At 47.3% G+C, this 21,955-nt stretch overlaps 9 protein-coding genes across 9 annotated transcripts; 4 read left to right on the top strand and 5 right to left on the bottom strand.

Moving 5' to 3' along the window:
- Positions 1–684: 684 nt before the first annotated feature.
- EYB26_003117 (uncharacterized protein) lies at positions 685–3,531 on the bottom strand (the record flags this gene model as incomplete). The annotated part of the gene is made up of 3 exons (XM_054262420.1): positions 685–2,591; positions 2,646–3,362; positions 3,420–3,531. The coding sequence occupies 3 exons, from the start codon at positions 3,529–3,531 to the stop codon at positions 685–687; spliced, it is 2,736 nt and encodes a 911-aa protein (XP_054118395.1).
- A 1,355-nt stretch (positions 3,532–4,886) lies between these two features.
- On the bottom strand, positions 4,887–7,120 carry EYB26_003116 (uncharacterized protein; the record flags this gene model as incomplete). The annotated part of the gene is made up of 3 exons (XM_054262419.1): positions 4,887–6,038; positions 6,094–6,462; positions 6,524–7,120. The coding sequence occupies 3 exons, from the start codon at positions 7,118–7,120 to the stop codon at positions 4,887–4,889; spliced, it is 2,118 nt and encodes a 705-aa protein (XP_054118394.1).
- Positions 7,121–7,474: 354 nt separating this feature from the next.
- Positions 7,475–8,508, top strand: EYB26_003115 (uncharacterized protein; the record flags this gene model as incomplete). The annotated part of the gene is made up of 2 exons (XM_054262418.1): positions 7,475–7,764; positions 7,833–8,508. 2 exons carry the CDS (start codon positions 7,475–7,477, stop codon positions 8,506–8,508), a joined length of 966 nt encoding a protein of 321 aa, XP_054118393.1.
- Positions 8,509–8,788: 280 nt separating this feature from the next.
- Positions 8,789–9,606, bottom strand: EYB26_003114 (uncharacterized protein; the record flags this gene model as incomplete). Its single annotated transcript, XM_054262417.1, has 3 exons — positions 8,789–9,292; positions 9,352–9,465; positions 9,541–9,606. 3 exons carry the CDS (start codon positions 9,604–9,606, stop codon positions 8,789–8,791), a joined length of 684 nt encoding a protein of 227 aa, XP_054118392.1.
- A 403-nt stretch (positions 9,607–10,009) lies between these two features.
- On the top strand, positions 10,010–10,872 carry EYB26_003113 (uncharacterized protein; the record flags this gene model as incomplete). Its single annotated transcript, XM_054262416.1, has 4 exons — positions 10,010–10,012; positions 10,108–10,250; positions 10,576–10,801; positions 10,867–10,872. 4 exons carry the CDS (start codon positions 10,010–10,012, stop codon positions 10,870–10,872), a joined length of 378 nt encoding a protein of 125 aa, XP_054118391.1.
- A 357-nt stretch (positions 10,873–11,229) lies between these two features.
- Positions 11,230–14,560, bottom strand: EYB26_003112 (uncharacterized protein; the record flags this gene model as incomplete). The annotated part of the gene is made up of 10 exons (XM_054262415.1): positions 11,230–11,984; positions 12,037–12,168; positions 12,223–12,492; positions 12,544–12,654; positions 12,719–12,835; positions 12,889–13,108; positions 13,160–13,638; positions 13,719–13,962; positions 14,023–14,368; positions 14,430–14,560. The coding sequence occupies 10 exons, from the start codon at positions 14,558–14,560 to the stop codon at positions 11,230–11,232; spliced, it is 2,805 nt and encodes a 934-aa protein (XP_054118390.1).
- A 1,667-nt stretch (positions 14,561–16,227) lies between these two features.
- EYB26_003111 (uncharacterized protein) lies at positions 16,228–17,990 on the top strand (the record flags this gene model as incomplete). Its single annotated transcript, XM_054262414.1, has 2 exons — positions 16,228–16,612; positions 16,681–17,990. 2 exons carry the CDS (start codon positions 16,228–16,230, stop codon positions 17,988–17,990), a joined length of 1,695 nt encoding a protein of 564 aa, XP_054118389.1.
- An 859-nt stretch (positions 17,991–18,849) lies between these two features.
- EYB26_003110 (uncharacterized protein) lies at positions 18,850–19,868 on the top strand (the record flags this gene model as incomplete). The annotated part of the gene is made up of 3 exons (XM_054262413.1): positions 18,850–18,996; positions 19,068–19,201; positions 19,289–19,868. The coding sequence occupies 3 exons, from the start codon at positions 18,850–18,852 to the stop codon at positions 19,866–19,868; spliced, it is 861 nt and encodes a 286-aa protein (XP_054118388.1).
- Positions 19,869–20,115: 247 nt separating this feature from the next.
- EYB26_003109 (uncharacterized protein) lies at positions 20,116–21,893 on the bottom strand (the record flags this gene model as incomplete). The annotated part of the gene is made up of 3 exons (XM_054262412.1): positions 20,116–21,657; positions 21,727–21,821; positions 21,881–21,893. 3 exons carry the CDS (start codon positions 21,891–21,893, stop codon positions 20,116–20,118), a joined length of 1,650 nt encoding a protein of 549 aa, XP_054118387.1.
- Positions 21,894–21,955: the final 62 nt, after the last annotated feature.

The raw sequence follows: 21,955 nt of genomic DNA, 5'->3' as shown, positions 1-21,955 counted from the left end.
CACATTGCATTTCAAAAATTCGGTCAAGTTGATGCCGCACAAGACATATGGTGTTATCTTGGAGCATGAGAAATCGTATACTGGGAAGTTTTGTGCCTTTGCCTTGGTGGAATATCAATCCACAGAAGCAGACAATGTCCACTATGCCCAGTACGTAGGCGTGGGCACTGCACGGCGTGTTGTGAATCGGGGTACTTTGCCTCGTGATGGATACCTGCTACCATTTGGCTTTAAGAGCCTTGAAAAACGGGTTTGGGTAGTTGGCTAGTCTAGATGTCATGCAAGCCAAAGTGAATCCAAGTCGGAAGTTTGAGACTTCTTGCAATTGCTCCTGATCCATGTTCATCATCAGAAGTATCTGTTATCGGGCCAGCATAAGGATTTTGCCAAGGAGCGGTAATAGTATCCTAAAATACAAGTCAATCCATATTAAGACCACCGTAGCTTCCGGGAACAGGGGCAAAATAAGAGAGTGTGGAAAAAGGGAAGGAGGTTTCGAATCTGTCTATATAGGATCAGGCCCAAGATCGTCTAAAATACTTGAACTAAAGTCTTCTCTTCGTTATAGCCGGGCTCTACTATATCAGAATCAGAAATAAGGAGGCTTTCTACTCATTGTACGTAGCTAGGTGGTAGGCTTCAATTTGCAAACGAAACATCAAACAGCAACCTCAATCACCTCGGTCAAACATCAGCCATCACGACATCTTCTGACGATCCCTCGGAGGCGGCTTCACCTGGGACATCCTGTGAGATTGTGTCTAGATGGAGAATGTTGTGAAGAGGATCACAACGTCTATGGGCTAGGAATTGCTTGCGGAAGTCACCGCGGAAAAACCTTGGGATGCATGGGCCGACATTCATTCCCTTCAAGCAACCGAAGACGTCTGCGTCGTGTCCCTTTGAATGAATGGCCCAGACCGATGGCCGGTTTACGCAGCTTTTTTTCACCTCCACAGTAGATGGTTTGATTCCGAAGTCGAGGAGTATAAATAAAATTTTGGTGTCAGGGTTGTCCTTGAGCAGCGAATCATAATTACGTTCCTTGAATCTCTTATGGAGATGGTTGGCGTGTGGCCACTGGAAACACTGCTTAAGGATGAGATCAATGCTAGACGATGTCATTCTGTTCTTTACTTGGACCAAGATCGCGCCGACCTTTTTCGTGTCGAAAGGTTCGTCGGGATTGCCCACATAGAATGGCAGCAGCTGATCATACGTTCTTTGCTGGGGTGCCAGCTGTAAGGCTGAGCTTCGTCTGAGTAAAGTGTAGCAAAGATTCTGAAAAGAACGACCAGTAAGGTATTCAGCTGTGGATGAGAAAGACAAGAAGTTCATGTGGGCGTCAAGGATCCCCTCCTCAATCTCGTCAATGATCTGGTGATATTCTGTAGCGTAAAGCTCGTGCAGAAAGTCTCGAACCTTGAATGTAAGGTGTGAGGGCTGAAATTTACCATCGATGATATGTGACCTGACGAGTCTATCATGAGAAAGTGTGAATATCAGTCTTGAGAACAATTCTCCTTCTTCACCTTTCTCAATAGCCCCTCTGTCCAGGAGCTGTTGCGTGAAGGTTTCTATGGCCTGTGGCCAAATTGATACGTCACTGAAAAGATGCCGCATGGCGGAATAGGATAGTATAGGCTCGTTTGGAGTTCTGGTATGGAGAACGCCAGAAGAAGGATCGATTGATATGACGTCTCGCATGTAACAATTGACGGCATCTTGCGCAAGAGGAAGGGTAGTCGGATTGGCCATGTTGAAATCCAAATACAGGCGATTGGACAGCACTGCGAGTACCTCCTGTTGAACATATGGGTTGAGTCTCTTACTTTGCTTGGTTCCCAATATTTTTTCAGTAGCAACCAACTGTGGTTCCTCGAAAGCGAGCCACAGGGGTCGACCAAAGCGGGCCATGAAGCCAATGGAGGTGAAAGTAAACATAGACTCTGTCTTTGGGTACAAGGTAGAGTTCTTCTTGAGATCGTCAATGTCACATGCAAACGTTGTAAATGATGGGAAACGGTTTAGTGTAAAATCCCCACGACTTGATGGACGATGGGATGGAAATTTGCTCTGATCTGATGAGACTGAGTCTGGCGGCAATAAGTGATCGATTTTGCTTTCAGTAGACATAAACAGATACCAGAATGGATTTCCCTTGGAGATGCAACTGAGAATTCTGTTCAAAGCAATATAACGGATGTTGTATTCGTCTTCAGAGAGCAGGCTCGCTACTTCGTCGAAAGCGACAATGAGGCGTGGGAGATTTGGATGACTACTGGGCAGTTCCTCCAAAGTACTTTTGAGTTCCACAGCAGCTTTTCGCAATTCACTCATCGCGGCACAACCCGAGTCTTGTAGAGAAGTTCTTATTTGAGAACCCGAGACGTTGTCAAAGCACGAACGGAACCCTCCTTCCTCAATACAGCGTTTCCGGATATTCTTTGCATTCTCAACGACTTTATCGTAAAGCTCGCAGCGAATGTGAGATCGCCTGCCATTTGAAGGTGCCAGTGCTCGATACACCATACTTGCGACGTCCTCCTGTGAGCTAGCGGATGTGGACTTGTTCTGAATGTAGTTGGTAACTGCTTGCATTGTTAACTATTTGTATTATGGAACCTATAGCTTGAGAGACTTACGTTCTTCAAGCGTCGATTGCATGAGAGCAATCATCGTCGCGTGAGCCCAAATAGAATAAACACGATGTGTGGCAGTCGCATAATCTGCAGTCTTTTTCTTGGGAGACATCATGTCTGCTTCTGCCCGGGAGGGGTGAGCAGACAAGAAGTCACAAATTGCAGAGTCGGCAGGAGGATAGCCACCTGGATGATCACGAATAACATAGGTGATCATGAGGCATCGTTTTCCAACTGTATCGGCAAGTCGTGACTTGCCAGCACCACTACTTCGAATCAACATGATAAGTTTAGAATAATATTTTTTCCGGGCATCCGGCTGTTCAAAATCGGCTTCGTACGCTTCAAGAGCGCTAATCAGTCGTTCATCGCTTCCGCCGACAAAATTTGTGGACCAGTGCTTTTTAACGGTCCCTGGCAGGAGAAGCTCGTGCTGGTCAGGAAAATTTTGTGAAGAGGTCCTGGCTGTCACTTGATGTAAGTCGACTCTGCGAAATTGAGTGAAGAATTCTTTGGCGGCTCCCAAGACTTCTGATGCCTCACAACGATCCACTGCCTTCTGTAGCAAGGCAATTAATGGATGTTTGACCAGCTCTAACTGCTCGGCGTGAAGTTCTGTAGGGAATTTTGTGTGAAACGCAATCGTGCTCATCGGACGTGAGTGTTCTGGCAGGTTATTCAACAGCTCGCCTAGAATATATCTTAGTGAAGCAAGGTTTTCTATTCACACGAGGTCAGAAGAGAGGGAACTTTACAGTCTGTAACACAACGACTTACTGTTTTCAATCGCACATTCGACGGCGGTCTGGACAAATAGGTCGTCAGGAACCTCATGTTCGAGTATCGTGTGTAAGACCCCATGTATAATGTCAATTGTTGTTGGCTTCATCTTGAAGCTGCTCTGTAGGTTGATCTTGACGAGATGCGTATGAATTTGTGGGGAGGTATAGAAATCCTGAAATGAGATGAGAAAGTGGGAAGACGTAAAGATCTTGAAGAGGAGGATTAAAGAACTTTGGAAGGAGATAGAGGGGGAGGGAGGGAGGGAGAGAGGGAGAGAGAGAAGGGAAAAAAGAGGAGGATAGTAGCAATCGACCGCATTTGGCAACAATTGATGCGCCCGGTACGCCCGGTGGCTATATAGGCTCCAGCTGGCTGCCTTGAAGTTGTGATGTGATTGATATGTTGTTGTTTGGCGTTTCGTTTGAAGATTGGAGCCTACAACTAGATATGTACCATGGATAGAAACTCTCCTTATTTCTGATTCTTATAGTAGAATCCGGCTATAACGAACAGAAGGCCTCTTTATCGCTATCCTCATACAAGGTTAAGTATTGTTCATACGAATATGGAGAGTACTTCTAATCATTATTGATCAGATAGGTTATTAAAGCAAAGTGAGACTGAATCTGGTCGCAAGAAGTGATCGATTTTGCGTTCGGTAGATATAAACAGATACCAGAATGGATTTCCCTTGGAGATGCAACCGAGTATTCTGTTCAAAGCAATATAACGGCTGGTGTATTCAGCTTCAGAGAGCAGGCTCTCGACTTCGTCGAAAGCGACAATGAGGCGTGGGAGATTTGGATGGCTACTAGGCAGTTCCTTCAAAGCGCTTCTGAGTCCCACAGCAGCTTGTCGTAATAAGGTAAAAAAGAGGAGGATAGCAGCAAACGAGCGCGTTTGGTAAGTACGCCTGGTGGCTATATAGGCTCCATCTGTCATGTGATTGATATATTGTTGTTTGGCGTTTCGTTTGCAAATTGGAGCCTACCACCTAGATATGTACAACGGATAGAAACTGATTTCTAGGATATCTAGGGGGGAATGTAGGCATATTTATGCCTGCGCGGAGGTCTTCGTACGGCCGTATCACACAAAGAATTGGTGCTATTCCCAGTTTATGAAACATAGATAATAAAGGATTCTTTGATGTTGAAAAATACACTCTGTTTCAGCGATGCTGCGCTTTAATATGTAAGTGCACAGATATGCGTGTAAACGCAGGTTTTTGGATCACTAGGTTCAAACAGTCTCCTTCTGATTCTTATTGTAGAACCTGGCTATAACGAACAGAAGGCATTCCGATGTCTGAATCTGACATCTAGAGATTCGATTCATACAGGAATGGACATGGAGGGCACTCTGACTTAATAACCTATCTGATCAATAATAACTAGAAGTACACAACCTGCCAGTCTGAAGCTATCCACAGGGTCCATTCGTAGCTAGGCTTCACACATCTCAACAATTACGATGCTGTGGTGGCCTCCATGGCACACCAAGAATCTCAAGGATTCGCTTCTCATCCCGGCCTTCAAGTAGAGTACCGTCAGTGAGCTTCGCCTGATTAGGTCCTCGAAGTACATCCTTGTACAGACCGTGCTGATTCAGTCGCATTCCTTTCTTTCTGGCTAAGAGCCGCACACTCCTATTGAAGATGTCGTTGCCAGTAAAGTATAGTAAAGATGCGCCTATTTCATTTCCCGGGACAAATAGCAGATCAATTCTGCGCCACAGATCGGTACCAGGAAGGGCAGAAGCTCCATGCCATTTCGACCCGTCTCCGCGCGATGTCGTAGCCAGGCTGGCTTTGAGGAATCCTTTCTTTGTGAGTTCTGGCACGACATTATCCATCATCAGAGTACGTATATATTCTATGGTGCCGTTTGTCTTTGTAATCAGAATATCAATATCTCCACAGTCTGCAGCACCGCGACGGTAAGAACCAGTGACCATGACCTCCATATCTGGGTCTATGGCATGAACTGCCTCACGAACGCTCTCTCCGTGTTTAGCAACTTCCGCCCGCGGAATACGTTGTTGGAAGTCATTATATCGTTCCACCCCAATTTTTTGATTGGTGGTCAACTCAGCCTTGTTCTTCAGGTCTTCAAGAGATCTATAACCCTTAGCTACCCACTTAGATGCCTGTGCGAATCCTGCGCCGTAAACACCAAGGAACAACTGCAATGCTTTGTCTTCTGGAGTCCAGTTGATATTCTCCAGACGATGCAGGCGGTCAGTAGAGACGATCTCTTCAATTTTATCCGCAAGCCGCTGCCCAATACCAGGAATAGCGAGAGCTTCCGCCTTGGTACAGATTTTGGCCTTTTGTTTTCGTAATGCAGCTATTGCTTTTCGATATGCCATCGTGCGCCAGGTATCCGCAGTTCTATCGTAATAATCGGCCATCTTCTGCAGGATTTCAATTGTTTTGGCGTTAGGGTTATTGTTAGAACTGTTGCCATCGTGCTTCTGCATGCAAGCGAAGTTCTTCTGCCAGTTTGGAACTTTGTCGTTGGGGGTGGTTATAGCTTCATCTGAGGTTTCCGCTCCCGAACCAGGTTCAAATGTGACATCGAGAGCTGCGTCATCATCAGGTTCATCTAAGGGCTTGTATATGTTAGTTGGGGAGACCCGATTGCCCGCAAATGTTGTTTGAGCTTACCAATTGACCAGCGGCTTTGACTTTGAGCATCAGTTCGTCCAAAAGATCCGGCGTCCATTGTTCCGCTTGATTGGGCGAAGCTGAATCTGTATCTTGATGGACAGTCACCGGTGCCGGATTGCCTATAGGAGTATCTTCGCTTCGACAGGGAGTCATCGAACGTCGATTTTTTCGTCTAGATTCTTTCACGTTCAAGGAACTGTTTGGATTTGTAGTAGGTATAGAATTAGCTTGAGCCGGAGCTGCAGTATCGGTTCCTGAAGTTGTCGGTGTGCCATCCACCCGAAACCGGAGCTGAGTGACGAGGAGGACTGACTTGAATACGAGACAGTCGGAGACATAATCCTGGTTGACTATAGCTATGTTTGCCTGAGATATCTATCATCAGTAAATCAATAGATAGAACACTTGTTTCTTTGAAGGCGCTTACAGAAAGCTGTTCTGGAGTAAGTACTTTGAGCATTTCCCTGTAGTCCAGACCCTTGTCCACAATTACATGGGTAACATCCGAAGACCAGGTCTGAGCCCATGACGCCCCGTATTCCTGAGATCGTTGAATGCGGAGTCTTCGAGCAGGAGAAATGTCATTGTTGGGCACAAAGAAGAACGTCAGGCCTTTGAAAATCTGATTTGTTTCTGGTATAATCTGGACGGACTGCGTCCGGCGCTTCTTGCGTCCTTTGGGCTGCTCAGACTGAACAGATTCTGCTTGGCGTTTTACAGCATTCTCACTCTGCTTTCCGAGCGTGTTGCTGGTACTCATGGACGATTTCTTGGCGACAGATGCTGTAACCATAGATGAGTGCCTTTTCAAGGATGCAGGAGCCGATATATCGTCCTTTTCAGGCTCAGCCGACGATTTCGTTGATTGCGTAGGAGCAGTATTGGTTCGTCTTATAAGACCTGCAAATTCAGTGACATTCTGAGCATCCCGAGCATCGTCACTGACATAGCCCAGACTATCCAGGTCCCGGAAGAAGTCGTCCTTATTTATGCCTAGTCCGGTCATCACTGGGTCTTTGCGCATGGCTCTTACGCACCAGGCAGTTTCTGTGAGGGGCAGAAGTGGAAGCCATGTGAGATGTTGCCTAAAGGTAGAGGTAAAAGATGCTTTAGGATAACGTTTAAAACGGGCAATAACACGGAGTGGTAGCAAATGAAAGGCAGGCGACAGGGGAGCTCTTTCGTTTGGTATCCCCTGGTGGAGCTACAAACTGAGCCGTGATTGGACAAGCTATGGGGAACTGTGACTACTGCAAGTGCTGCATCTCCGGCCAACCAGAATCGGCCCGTGCGTAGGCCGCAACGGTCAATTTTCGACATCCAATACTAAAGAGAGAGCTCTCTAGAGTCTACAGGCAACAGCAAGGTGTCACAAGTCATGATGCTCGCAGTTGAGTCGCGATTCCTCTCCGTACTCAGAGACGCCCGCTGTCTCCGCTGTCAGACACAGGCGGTATGGACCTCGGTGCGGCACAAGAGCACAGCCAGCGCTAAACCTTCGCCGAAAGAACAACCAGACAATGTGCAGCCCATCGAACTCGACCGGCCAATTGGCCTTCCATATCCGCCATTGCCAGGACAGAATACGGGGCTTGATCACCGGTCATTGAGTGAGCGACGTGATGATTTCGTGGATTGGCAGAAGCATCTCCAGCGCCGGAAAGAATTGTGAGTCCGAAGATTTGACCCAATAATATTGTCAGATCTAGCTGACCTCTTGTTTTCAATCATTACAGGACGACGCATCTGGCAAAACCATATTTTCGAGAATGGACAAACCTGAAATACAACGAGGGCAAAACATTCCGGTCGAATCCGCGATTATTCAAACATGACAAGGCCCTCTTCTTCCCGAACCTCTACGGAGTAACGCTAGAATCACCAAAAAAACCGCAAGATACAACGAATATCATAAAAGGCAAGATCTCGGTTGTGAGTCTATTCTCTAGCCTATGGGCAGAACAACAAGTAGCGACGTTCACAAAACGGCAAAACAATCCACAGCTATATGAAACGCTCGAGGCCAATCCGTCTACAACCCAAAGAGTCGAGATCAATATAGAGGAGAACAGGCTAAAGGCATGGCTGATCCGTCTATTCATGGGTAATATGCGACGAAAGATGCCCAGGGACCAGCATGATAAGTACTTTCTCGTGCAGAAAGGCATGACGGACTCGATTAAGCAAGCTATTGGAATGCTCAATAGCAAAGTTGGATATGTCTATCTGCTGGATGATTACGGTCATATTCGTTGGGCGGGCAGCGGCTCTGCAGAACCATCAGAGAGGGATTCCCTGAATGCAGGGCTTTTGAGGTTGATTGAGGAGAAGAAAAAGCGCGCGGATGATATTAGCGGCGCATCTACCACATCGCCAGTGAAGCGAAGAATAGTGATGACAGCGAAGGAATAGGAGACGACTGATACTCTCCACTCTGTTCACAATGCGCAAAGGTCATGAAGCGCCGAGATATGTAATTATATCTTATATGTACAATAGACATATTTTCCAACACAGTGATCCCGAATCAAAGAGGTTCGCTCGACAGAACATAATAAAGAAATCCATCAACGCCAACCCATGCAAAAGATTATATATCTATCTTTCCAGACAGTGATTATAGAGAGGATGAAGTAAAGAAACATCACAGGACCTCCAGAGCCAGCTCAAGAGTCAATCAGATAGAGATCATCTACCTGAAAAGCAACAACATCATAAAACAAAATCCGATAAAACAGCCGAGAATAATACCGTCCCGTCTCCGCTTAGCACCGATTTTACCGATCAAAGAATTGACTCCAGGGATCTGTCCTGCAGCACCGACGATACGCCGATTAATGCTGGCCAGAGTCTCGCGTTGCAGACCAAAGCTCTCATTGACAGCATATGCCTGCGAGAGAACTCGGTCCATCATGTTATGGCTATTGTCGATGCGCCCGCGCTCTTCGAGCATGTACTCGGCCTCTGCGGCATGGGGATTGGAAGATCGGTAGGCGTCGATGTCGGAGCGTACGTTTGAGAGAAGATTTGCTCGGTCACGGGCTTCGGAGATGCTGGACGAGAGGCGGTTTAGTTCGCGGCGGTGTTCTGATAGGACTTCCCGGTGGCGGGCGAGATTGTTTTGTTTGAGGGCTGAGGAGGTGAGGGTGGCTTCGGAGTCGAGTAGGCGGGTGAGTTGGCCGATTAATGATTCACGCTGGAAAGTGTTAGATATGCCACACCAAGGCTTGAGTTCTCGAGTGGTTGAGTAAATACCTTTTCGAGGAGACTCTGGATTTGACTCTCGATCCGTTGCTCCTCCTCTGAGGGTTTAGGGGGCAATTGTGACATTGATGCATATTGGGAATATGTGTGGAAAAGGGCCTCGGTCTATACATAATGATCATATTAGTACTCCGAGTATCATCAAAAGGGAGTGAGCAGTGAGCAGTGAGCAAGCAGTACCTGAGTCTCGAGTGACCTAGCCTGTTGGCGTAACTGGGCCCATCCTCCGCCGGTAGATGTAGCCATGGTAGAACTATTCGTACGTGTAGAAGGCAGGTCGGTGTTGAATTCGTCGTCTCAAGGAAACAAGGTCATTAAACAAGGCAATCGTAACGTCAATATCTATCATGTCTTCCGAGGCAGCCGCATTACCATGATCAAGTCGAATGCTCAAACACAGAGTCGGACGGCAATAGACAGGTTAAACTTGAAGCGGTCTAGACTAAGTCCCGATTCGGCAAGGATGGGTCACAAGCCACGACGACTGCTCACGTGATCTTCCCGCCGGCAGTCGGCCCGATCAGGCTAGTCGCACAGTCAAACTCGCGAAAAACCCTAGTCCCACAACCAGCCCAAAATTGATTGACGACTCGACATCTCCAATCTCTCAACTCGACAAACTCACGACAAACGACTCGAAGCAGCCAAAATGGTATGTGAACCTATGAATTTTTCGGCCAGAACAGATTTTTTGCTGTCGATTGATTTGCGAAATGTACTGACTTGTGTCTTTTCGATGAAAAACAGTCGAGCGCCAAGGTTAAGACTGCTCAGCTCTGGGGAAAGAGCAAGGACGACCTCACCAAGCAGCTCGATGAGTTGAAGACTGAGCTCGGCCAGCTTCGTGTCCAGAAGATCTCTCAGGGGGCTTCTTCCAAGCTCAACCGGATGTACGTTTTTTCCTGCAAAATTCCAGAGTCGATAAACAGCAATTTTTTTCCCCCGATGAGTTCGCCCTTCTATCCGATGTTATGCAAGCCGAGCGAGTGACAATGGTTCGAATATGAGAAAGAGAGAGGATATATCAGGTTTTTTCGGGAATGATCGAAAATATATTCGACATGCGTCATGAAGTGATACGAGAGGACAGCAATGTGAAACGCGGACAGACAAAAATCGAATTGCATACAGACGATAGAACGGGCGAACGCCATCAAACCCACACAACAAGCACAACAACTATGGAAAATACGAAATACTGACTGAGTTGAACAGCCATGACCTCCGCAAGTCCATTGCTCGCATCTTGACCGTCATCAAGGCCAACCAGCGCGCCCAGCTCCGCCTCTTCTACAAGGGCAAGAAGTACCTCCCCCTCGACCTCCGATCAAAGCAGACTCGTGCCATCCGCCGACGACTCACCAAGAACGAGGCTTCCCTTATCACAGAGAAGCAGCGCAAGAAGAGCATCCACTTTCCCCAGAGGAAGTTTGCTGTTAAGGTATGCCCACCACCACCACCAATAAAACTGCAACATGGCGATGCTGACCTCGTTCGAATCTACAGGCTTAAATGAAAATATGATGTGTTTGTACTTGCGTTTTTGATAAAGGGGTGCATGGAAATGGGAATATCATCATTCTTATGATAATTGGTTCTAGGAATGCGCGGAGCCAAAAAATCAAAAATGAGAAGAAATGGACATGAAATTTTTTAAAACATTATCCATTCCTATCAATAATGAAATGAGAACTTCATTATCAACCTTCTAAAAAGTCCATCTTGTATAAGATTCTCGTACGAGGTATTTATTCCAGGATAACGCTGGAGAAGGACGAGTCGCATTCATTATCGCAAGGATGAAATAATAATTCATTTTTCATTCATAGTAGTTACTATTTACAGGTTCATTACCAAAGTAGTCATCTATCAACCAACTTGTTTATGTGTTGCCATTGCTGTCCCTGCCGTTGTAGGCGGTCCATCCTCGCACGTCCACATTCCACCACAGAGACAGTTCCGAATGAGTTGCAAACGCAACGTCAGCTGGAAATATAACATGGAGCGCGGTGAGGAAGGATCACCTGTGATCTCACAGCAACGCACACAACGTCTTCGCGATGAGGAGCCTGCCTTATTTCCATTACTCGTAACGTTCGGCTCGATGATGCCGTTGCTCAAGTCAAACCCTCGCAATGGAACCTTTTTCACGATGTCAACCTGTCGTGTTTGACGATAATGCTCCGTTCGACGGTCGTGGCAAAATCCCAACCAACTATAGTCGGTGAGGTAAATGGACATCTGATCAACCTCTGTCCGGATTGCGGGAATTGTCTGTTTAAACAAGCTGACAATAACAGGGATCATAACTGCAGGGATGCGCGAGTTGACCAAAATATCCTTCTCTGGCGTCCGGCGCTCGTCGTCTCCAAATCCTGCTCTTTGGTAGGCGTTTTTAATGGCGGATTCGACACTATTTAGAAACTTCTCGTACACATTGAACCGGACAGGGGCACTGTCAATGAGTGCATATAGTTCTTTACTATATGCACGACCGTCCCCTGCAAAAGGAGACGCTATGCTACTGGTATGTACGCCCCGTAGACCCCTACAAACCAGATGTAGAAATGCTCGGGACATACTTGCCAGAACAAGGGTCAAAGATAAAGAAGATGTCGTTTTGACTTTTGTTCGTTAGTCAGTCTTCGATCAAAAGAGCGATATATCCAAACTCACCCTTCTGTGCAAGTGCCTCTTGGTCATCAAGAATGGGCTCGAACTCCTTGGCAAGAGAAAATAAGTCGTTCAAGAGATATTGTGTGAAATCCAACGCCCACTTTGTATTACCATATACCATTTGTAAGACATCTATAGTAAAAGTCAGTACGCCAACATTTTAAAACGCGTGCGGTGAACACGCACCATGATCCAATGTCTCGTTCTCCTTCGGTTGTTTGCTATATTGAAAGAAAAAGGCAAATAGTAGGGATGCGTGGCGTAGATGAAGGACGGCCCAAGGCACGGATGACGGCAGGCCACGAGGCGTCTGGAAGTTCTGAAAACCGAGAGCAGCTTGAAGGCTTAGACAGCGAGGGACATATGGATGCTGCATAGGCTTGTCCTGTTCCATGGAGAAATTGCAATTGATGGGCAAAGCTCGATACACTTCATTGACGAAGACGTTTTGTGCATCTATGTAGTTTAGTATGTGATGGAAATTCGGGCCATATGAGAAAGACTTACCAGTAGACAAATGACGAGATATTGTCATTATCAGATCATCTGTATTATATTCAATGGCGCACCCACGCGAGAAGGTCAGGGCTAACGCTACGATTCCGATTGAATTCTTGCCTGCCCCGAGGAATTAGCTTCGTACTCGATGCGAGCTGTGATAAGATGCTATAAAAGCGCATACCGTCGTGTAGATCACCTTCAGGCTCAAAATTATAATCGGATATTCTTAGCTGGGCTTGCCAATCCGTATCAAGAACCACCGCGAGACAGCTATTGGGTGAAAAGCAAATATTCAAGCCTAGTCAACGTCAGAAGTCAAACCCATTGATGAATACATGGTCCCGAACAGACCTGGCGTATCAGAAGGAAAACGGAAGCCGGCTTGAGCTATGCTAGTCACTGCGTTGATATCGCCGCCTTCAGTAAACTGAGACATGCTTTTGGGGTCGAAAAATGAGACCGAACTGTCGTCATGTGTTATCGCTAGGACGCATCCGAACTCGATTTGATCGATAGAGACTACGTGCTTGTCGAAGTGAATGTCTTCCATGCGTCGAATCTCTAGTTTTGTCTGCTACTATTAGTACCAAAACAGTTAACATCTGTGTAAGGAGTCATTTACCCTTTGTTGCCCGTTGGTCTTTTTTGATAGTGATTCCTCAAAGATTGGATGAAGGTTCAATGTAGAAGTTTCTAGTTGCCACCTCACCATGACTGACGCAGGTGGCTCTTGTTGTTGCGGATCGTGGGCCGCACTGTTATACGGGCTTGAGTAAACAGCCAATATACATGGAGGCGATGTCGTAGCCCCGGTATTATCAAATTGTCCTGAAACGAGCTCTAGGTTTGTGAGCTGGTACAAAAAGCTCTGATTGGGAGCTATATTCTGCAGATCATCAGTTTGATCTTTATTGAAGCTGAAAACTCTTCCAGGGGTTTCAGTCTTGCAGTTAATTATGCGGATGGAAGGCACCGGGAAGGGCGTGACTCCAGAGGCCTGCCTCTGTTGTGCCTGATCCCATTGCGGTGGATTCCACATAATCTGTACCCTGTAAAGACTAAGCCTTTCTGAAAGCGAGTGAGTAGCAACTAGAATACCGTCTGTCGGAGCAAGTTAGTATCAAGGGCACCAACAACAACAAGAGTATAAGAAATAAGATAAGCCCTATTATGGTACATACTTGGGGAAGGTAGACAGGCTGCATGAGTAAGGATACGGTCGGATTGATTTGTCGTCTTTAATTCAGCAGAGACCTCTACCCATCTTTGGTCAGGGTTCTGATATAGCAACCTCATGATTCCATTTCTTGTAAAGCAAATAAGCGCCGGTTTGCCGGCCGGATGGAATGGCCCAATGGGCTTACGTCGGTAAGGAGAATAGTTCCATCTTCCGTTCACTTTTGCAGCTTGGTGGAATGCATGCACCTATTATTTTGAGTTAGCTAGAGATCGCCTGATAATTTCGAGGAAAAAGAAAGCACGCACGGCACGATTCGAGTTCATCCACATCATCCCAACGACTTGAGCACCGTCATCGGGAGGGTCAACCACAGTCTGTCGGCTGATACCGAGATTATTCAAAGCCGCTGGAATCGACAAAATGGATATGCGCCCCGAGGCATCGAGCACAGCCAGGTCAGAGCCGGTCTCATTCCAACAAAGGTGAAGCAGCTGTTGACCAAGATGGAGTTGCGCAATTTGATTTTGCGGGTACTCTTCAGTCAATGCCCATTTCCCATCGGTGGGACTACATGCGAGATGGCGGACTATCACTTGGAGACCATCCTGGGAGATGTATGCAATACATCCCAATCTTGACCACGCGATTTTCCTGTTTTGTCATTAGTAGCTGGTCGATAATACTGTCCCTCAATTGGGGCAGTTCAACTCACCGGCAGCATCCCAATAGACGCATCTCATCAAGACGCTGCGCCAATCCCTTTGTTGGTTGGGCGGTTGGCAGTCCCAGGTCCAGGGAGTTAGGATCTCCGAAAAGATCATCCACGTCGAGACCCTCTTCCATGATCAAAGGCATGACACTGTATCCAACGAGCAAGGACTAGGACAACGAACGCCTGGGATCACAATATCATATAGATATAATCAAGGCGAACTTAGTTTAGAGCAAAATTCGCATGCCCGCACTTCTGAGGGCATTAATGGTGTGAATGAGCATTTGTCTATCTTGAGAATAAATAGGCAAATAGCTAAGCTTTTCGGGACTGGCAACGTCTCTTTGAGAGCGTCGTAACTATCCCCGAAGCTCCAATGTTGTGTCAGCGAAGCAGTGCCCGGCCTGATATCCCCGAACACGGGGAAACAAAGCACGGGAGTGTCAACCAGCTGAGGGGCGAGCTGTTCTGTAGATGGCTTGTATCCAATTTGATGCAATTCAGGTGGAGAAGATGTATGTAAGTATTCAGTCAGGAACGGAAGGTGCCAGCCCAGACCATGCCAGGCAAAGAAAGAGCTCATCGGCAAACAGTCGGATTGTTCGAGGCTCCAAAGCCGCTATACCTATCGGGGCCAAGGCGCTACAGTAGACACATGCAGATGGGGCTGCACGTGACTTATGGCCGCCAAGGCCCTGCCCGTATCCCCGCCAACCGAATAGACAATACGGCGATACGCTGCGAATACGCGACCAATACCATGTTCAACACCTCTTTGTGCCATTGTCACCAGAGAAGCAGCTGTCAGTGGAATATTGAGGGCAGCAGGAATAAGGAGATATTCTATTTAATGACCAATTGGCTATCTCTGTACTTTCATGCGAGTATCAGCTCCGTATTCATCCAGACTCTAGAACTCGTAGAGTAATAGTCTTCTATGACTATGGTATGACGGTTACCACTAGTGCTGCACGATGGAGGAACCGCGCCTGCAACAGACCACACAACATCGCCCAAAACAGCGGGAAAATTCTGCTGGCTATTGGCTCGCATTGACTGCAATGCATTCCAGAAGGAGCTTCAATGTTGTTCATTCATCTTGATATCAAGCATTGCTTTCTTAACTTACATGCTACGTATTGACACCCTGCATATGACCAGAGTACGAGCGCTTTCCTCGGAACACGTAGGCTGTCTTCCATTCAATGTTACGTAGAGAAGAGTTCCCCGCCTAAGCAGTTTCGGGAAGAGAGCGACGTTCCATCTGTCGGCCTTGACCTTGACTTGGCCTGTTGTCAGTCCGTCAGTCAGTCAGTCTTCTTGCCTGTTAGTCTGCAGCGGGTCAAAATAAACAAATTGTCCCCAAGAAGTTAAGAAATTTCTATTAGATCATCGGCCCTGCTCTTCCCAGGATCTCATCCGAACCACCCACAGTCACACACTAGCAATTCCCACCACCGTTTCGCAGTTCGTGCAGCCGCCCCCGGGAAAGCCAAACGGCCCAGCTTTTTATCTTCACGCTCGTTCCTTCCCTTGTTGTCGCTCTCACAACTCTTCTCCTTCCCACCCGTCCACATCAATTCTCTCCTCTTCTTCTCCCACGACATCCATTGCTGCGTTTTTTATTAACGCCAACACGCCGAATTACTTTTGCGATATCTGTTCTATACCCAATGCTGCTGTGAAAATTCCATAAATTCCACACGTTTACGAGTTTTCTCGCCTACAACAGGAGAAAAAGGGAGTGAAGTGTCTTTTCTGCCTTCCCTCTCCTTCTCTCCCTCCCAGGATGACGACCATGGCCGACACTTCCAGCCTTCCCACTCTATCCATGGCCATGGACCACGAGTCATCTGATTACAGCTACATCTCGGACTCTTCAGGTATTTCTGATTTGAGCTCGCCTCCTGACTCTCCTCAGCCGCCACCAGAGTGCTATCCAACACCACCGCCAACGCAGGAGGAGGAGCGCGCCCGAACTACGTCGAGCCAAGACGAGCCCGCCAAGAAAAAAAGGCGCGTGGGTCCACCGCCGCGTTCGACGCAACATCTGGACTTGACCAATTCGGAAAGGCTTCCCTATGCCGACCAGCTGCCCCAGATCAACCTGCTCACCAAAACCCTACGAAACCAACGCAAGATTATTGTTATTGCTGGCGCTGGCATCTCCACCTCTGCTGGAAGTAAGTCTATTATTTGCTCTTTTTTTTTTTTTTTACCATATTGGTCGCTTGCCGCTAACACTTGACAGTCCCCGACTTCCGCTCATCGGATGGTCTCTTCAAATCCGTTCAAAAGAAACACAACCTGAAATCATCGGGCAAACTCCTATTCGATGCCGCTGTCTATCGCGATGATTCTCTCACTGCTTCCTTCCATGAGATGGTGCGGACACTCTCCAAGGAAGCTGCCGATACAAAACCCACAGCCTTTCACCACATGCTGGCCAGAATGGCCAAGGACAACCGCTTGTCGCGTCTCTATACTCAAAATATTGACTGTATTGAGACGTCATTACAGCCCTTGATAACCCAGGTACCTCTGCCTCCGAAGGCTCCCTGGCCGACTTGCATCCAGCTTCATGGCAGCCTTGATAAGATGGTCTGCCAAAAGTGTCGTCATCTTGCCGAATTCGATCCAAACCTTTTTGACGGCCCCGAAGCTCCTGCTTGTCCTGCCTGCACCGAAACAGATGAATTGCGCACGACTACAGGTCAGCGTAGCCATGGCGTAGGCAAGATGCGCCCGCGCATTGTACTGTACAATGAACACAACCCAGATGAGGAAGCGATTGCGGCCGTGATGAATTCGGACATTCGCTCCCGTCCAGATACTGTGATTGTTGTTGGAACCAGTCTCAAAATACCTGGCGTGCGACGTCTTGTCAAGAGCTTGTGCAAGGTTGTCCGTAGCAAGCCCAAAGGCATTGCCATGTGGATTAACAACGAGCCCCCCGTTGGAAAGGAGTTTGAAGACTGTTGGGATTTGGTTGTCAAGGGAAATTGCGAGGAAGTAGCACGATTAGCTGGACTCAAGCAGTGGGACGATAACACCCCTCAGGTATTTGATGAATACAATGACTTTGACTTTGAACGGCCTAAGAGGGAACACTCTGTCTCTGTTGTGGTTCATACACCAAAGAAAGTCAGAAAAACAGATGCTGGAATTCTTACGCCAATTTCGAACAATGATGAGAGCGGTACCGAGCTTCCACATAAGAACCCGAAACAGCCACTCGCTAATCCTGCAAGCAAAGGGAAGAATCTTATGGACGTTCTGGCTGCCAGCAAGCCTAACAATAAGAAGAAGCTGGCAGTCAAAAAACCTGCAGCAAGTGCGCCCAAGAAGGCGGCGCGGTCTACCAAAGAACAAACAGCGAAGATCACCAAGTCCTTTACAGTCACCAAGGGTGCAAAGGGCGCAAAGAATGGAAAGGCCATGAATACTCTACACGAGAACATCCTTTTCCCAGGTCTCGTCAAACATGCTGATGCGAAACCTCCTCTGGAGACTATATCTCCCAAGGATGTACCGAAAGATATGGTGATGCTCCTGAATTGATCATTTGCCATTGCGCTTTTTCCTCTTCCACATTTCTCTTGATATTCCTCAATAGTGGTGGATGTTTATTCAAGCATGATAGTTTGGTGATGCCAGAATAGAGCCATCCTGCAATCGCATACGGCGGCGTTATTAATAGTCGATGTACACACAACATCAGGGACTACCTTTGAGTTTTAGAACAATCTGGGTTATTCAAGGCGTCTTTTAGGGGCGATGGTTCATACGGTTACATGCTGGGGCCTGCATATTTCTGCCCAAGGGCTTAATGGAGTTTTATGATGGTTGGGGGTTTGAACTTGAGAGTCATATTTCTATGATTCATACCTAATATCTGTTATCGGCTACCTTTGCAATTCAATATTTTTTTTCTTGCCTTTTTTTCGTTTCTTATATCGTTGAGCGCAACTTGTACAAGTAGAGCAGAGGTGGATGCCTGAGGCGCGGAAGAATTGATTGTCGCTCGTTGCATTTTACTCTAGAGAAAGTAGAGTTAACGTGGTATTGATATCACCTTATTCTAATTTCTTCCTCTTTACATATAATTTGTGTACCAAACAGGGAGTAATACACAGAGCTTCAGCTTTCTCGTGCTCGCATTTTTATCCATGTTATCTAAAATATTATGCCGCCGCGCCACTACCGCGTCAAACTTACTTTGTCCATCTTGCTTGACACCACTTTTACTTTTGACATGGCATGACATTGTCTAAACTGTCATAAAGCAATTCGATACTACATAGTGCACTGGGCACTCTTTATGAAACTTCATTAGTTTTATTCTTCCTCTTACAGCTCTGGCCGACAACATTACAGATATCCATCTCGAGTACACACGAAACGCGCGTCGTCGGCAACGATGCCACCACGAAAATCGACATCCGCGATACCACCGACGGACAATGACGACATCAGCAGTCCTACAACTGCAGCTGCAGCTGCTGCAGCAAATTCACAAATGACAGAGCAACAGGCCAAAGCTCAATCGGAGGGTGTCAGCGTGGAGGTATTGCTGCCCCTTTGGCAAGTTACCAAGTAGGCGTGGTATACTGACAAGAGACTCGAAAAAAACTACAGGACCTTCTCCTTCCACGAGCAGTTACGCAACGACTCGCTAAAAGCGTCCTGCCGCCCGATACAGCGATCCAAAAGGATGCATTGTTGGCTATTCAAAAGGCCGCCACGGTATTTATCTCGTATTTATCGTCCCAGTATGTCCTTTCGCAATTACAATAGCCAAGGCAAAAAAAAAAAAAAAAAGAAAAAATTGGCCAGACTGACTAACTGGATTGTGAAAGTGCAAACGAAGCGACCCTCAAACGCACCCTTGCCCCCTCAGACGTTTTGAATGCCCTGTCAGAACTTGAATTCGACTCGCTACGCCCCCAACTCGAGCGCGAATTGGATGCACATACCGCGGCCTTGGCGGATAAGAAGAAGGCCCAGAAGGATAGGAAAGCTGCTACTACCACTACAACATCGGGGACGCAGGCGGAAATCAAAGATGGAGATGAAGCAGGAGCCGTGCCTGCGGCGGGTGGAGAGAAGAAAGACGTACCAAGATCATCGACGACGTCTGTGATCAAGGGGAATAAACGTATAAAACGAGATAGTGCCGGAAACGAAAAACATTCGCCGGATGAGACGGAGGTGGATGAAGATGAGACTGAAGAAGAGGAGGAAGCTGAACCCGAAGAAGAAGAGGAAGAAGAGGACGAGGAAGCTGAGGAGGAAGATGAAGAGGAAGAGACTCAAGAGGCGGATAATCTCGATCGAGTTGAGGATTTGGATGGAAAGATGCACGCAGATTATGATGATGACAGTGGTAGCGAAGACGACGATAATGGGCCGGCAGCACAGCTACGAGGATTTGGCTAATGAGTTTACGTTTGGGGGGAGTTTTTTATTTCAGGGTTTCATTGATAGGTCATTTTAGATTACGTTTGTTTAATGATATATCTATAGCATTGGGAGCAAAAGGGCAAAGCTTTTTGAAATCTATTTATCTGTCCCAAAACGACATGTATATCCATTTTAACATGAAATGATATCAAAACACCACATACGCCGAGTTTTTTCCCATCATCAAATTACCCACACTTAAGATACTGAAGACAGTTTTGATTTACTCGTCGCTCTCACCATTGCCCCAGAGTCCTTCGATGTTGAACTCCTTGGCCCATTCTGTGACAATTTCTTTCACGTCTGCGGCAGGGCCATTGTCTCCTGCAGTTGCAGCATCAGAAGAGGCTGGAGTGTTGACACCTGCAACGGCCAACACGGGCGGTTCAAGCCAACCTTGGATTCTTCCATCGCGCCAATCAGTAATAACAGCCATCGCTGCACTTGCTATGTTGGGCACACCACCTTTACCAAGTCGGCCGCGGTTGCGAGCCACCTGGATCAAGAAATCGGTCGTCGTATCTCCGCCGTTCATCGGGAACAATGAATTGATACCATAGAGACCGAGCATTTTCTGGAACAAGGTCTCGTTGGTAGCCGAAAGGCGTTTGAGAAGGAGGTTGACGGCGGGAATGGGATCGGTGATTTGTTTAGGAGGAACGGCATTCAATAAGACCAAACGAGCTTCGTCGTTCTCTCTCTTCTTCTTCGAAGATGCTTTGTGGCTATTCGGGAAGACGATACCGGGGGAATCGATGAGTTTCAACTTGCTATCCAACTTGACCTCTCGAAGACTGGTAGTCACGCCCGCTTCGGCGCCCGTAGGGCAGGCATTGCTGCGTCCTCGGTTGAGACGGGCTGTGAGCGCGTTGATAACGGACGATTTTCCGACGTTGGGGTATCCGATGACACCGACGGAGATGGCTCGTTTCAATTGAGATGTTTGCGAATATGACTTGAGCGCTTTGAATAGAGTCTCGGATGTACCTTTTACCGTCAACTGTTTGTGATCGAAGCTGTGTGCGTTGGGTGCACCATTGGAGGCCTTGAGAGGGAGAGTCGGGAAATATCGTCGGAGATGGATCAACCAGCCTTTGAGCACTGCGGGGGGGACGAGGTCGATCTTGTTCAGAATGAGGATCAGGCGCTTTGAGCCTCCCTCAGCTGCCATAATCTCGCGTTCGACGTCCTTCGATCGGGTGCCCTCTGGGTCTCGCGCATCGAGCACGTATAGAATCACGTCTGCTGCTTGCGCGACCTGTTTGAAGACCTTGTCGAATGCTCGTCGCGAGCTTTCTTTTGATGCAACCTGTGATGCGATAGTGGGGATATCGCCCTGTGATAGGGAAATTCCTCCCTCTTCGCCGTCTTGATCCATACGATCTTCGTCATCGTCGTCGTAGTCTTCACTCATCTCATCCTCATTTTCTTCATATTCAGCAGCTCTTGCGCGCGCAGAGGCAAGTAAGGCAGCCATGGGGTTCGAGTCATCTCCATCTTCGTCCATTCCATCAATATCCTCATCCTCATCATCATCCTCGATGTCAATATCATCATTGATCTCGTCGTCCTCGTCATCCGCAGTCTCGATTCCGGCAGCTTTCTTTTCGGCTTTGCGACGCTCGCGAGCTTCTTCACGGATACGTAGTTGTTCTTCTTGCTTTTGTCGCTTCTTTTCTTCAATTTCCGCTAGGATCTTGTCTTTGAAAGGGAACAGGTTGGGAATGCCGGGATCTTTCTTGATCTTTGAGCGCCATGTCGGATCCTAGATCGGTTCCGATTAGCAATGGCATCTCTTATAAAAGATTGATGTTTTCTTTGGCTAGAGACAAACCTTCTTCGCTTGTTTTCTTGCTTTCCTTTGCTTTGCTGCGCCGGCCTTTTCAATCTTGTGTCGCAGTCGGACGGGTGTCCGCTTGGACTTTTTACCTGCGAAAATCAGTTTCGACTGGTACTCAACAAAAACACGGATTAAAAGCTCAACATACCTAACTTCACCATTTTGAGATATAAGACTTCTCTATATCAGAAAATATTGAACGGGTGAGGTGAAGAGAGGTCAA

The sequence above is a fragment of the Talaromyces marneffei genome, chromosome 2, assembly GCF_009556855.1.
Source record: "Talaromyces marneffei chromosome 2, complete sequence".
Classification (NCBI taxonomy): Eukaryota; Fungi; Ascomycota; class Eurotiomycetes; order Eurotiales; family Trichocomaceae; genus Talaromyces; species Talaromyces marneffei.
Note: the sequence above shows the minus strand (reverse complement) of the source record. Positions and strands in the feature narration are given on the sequence as shown.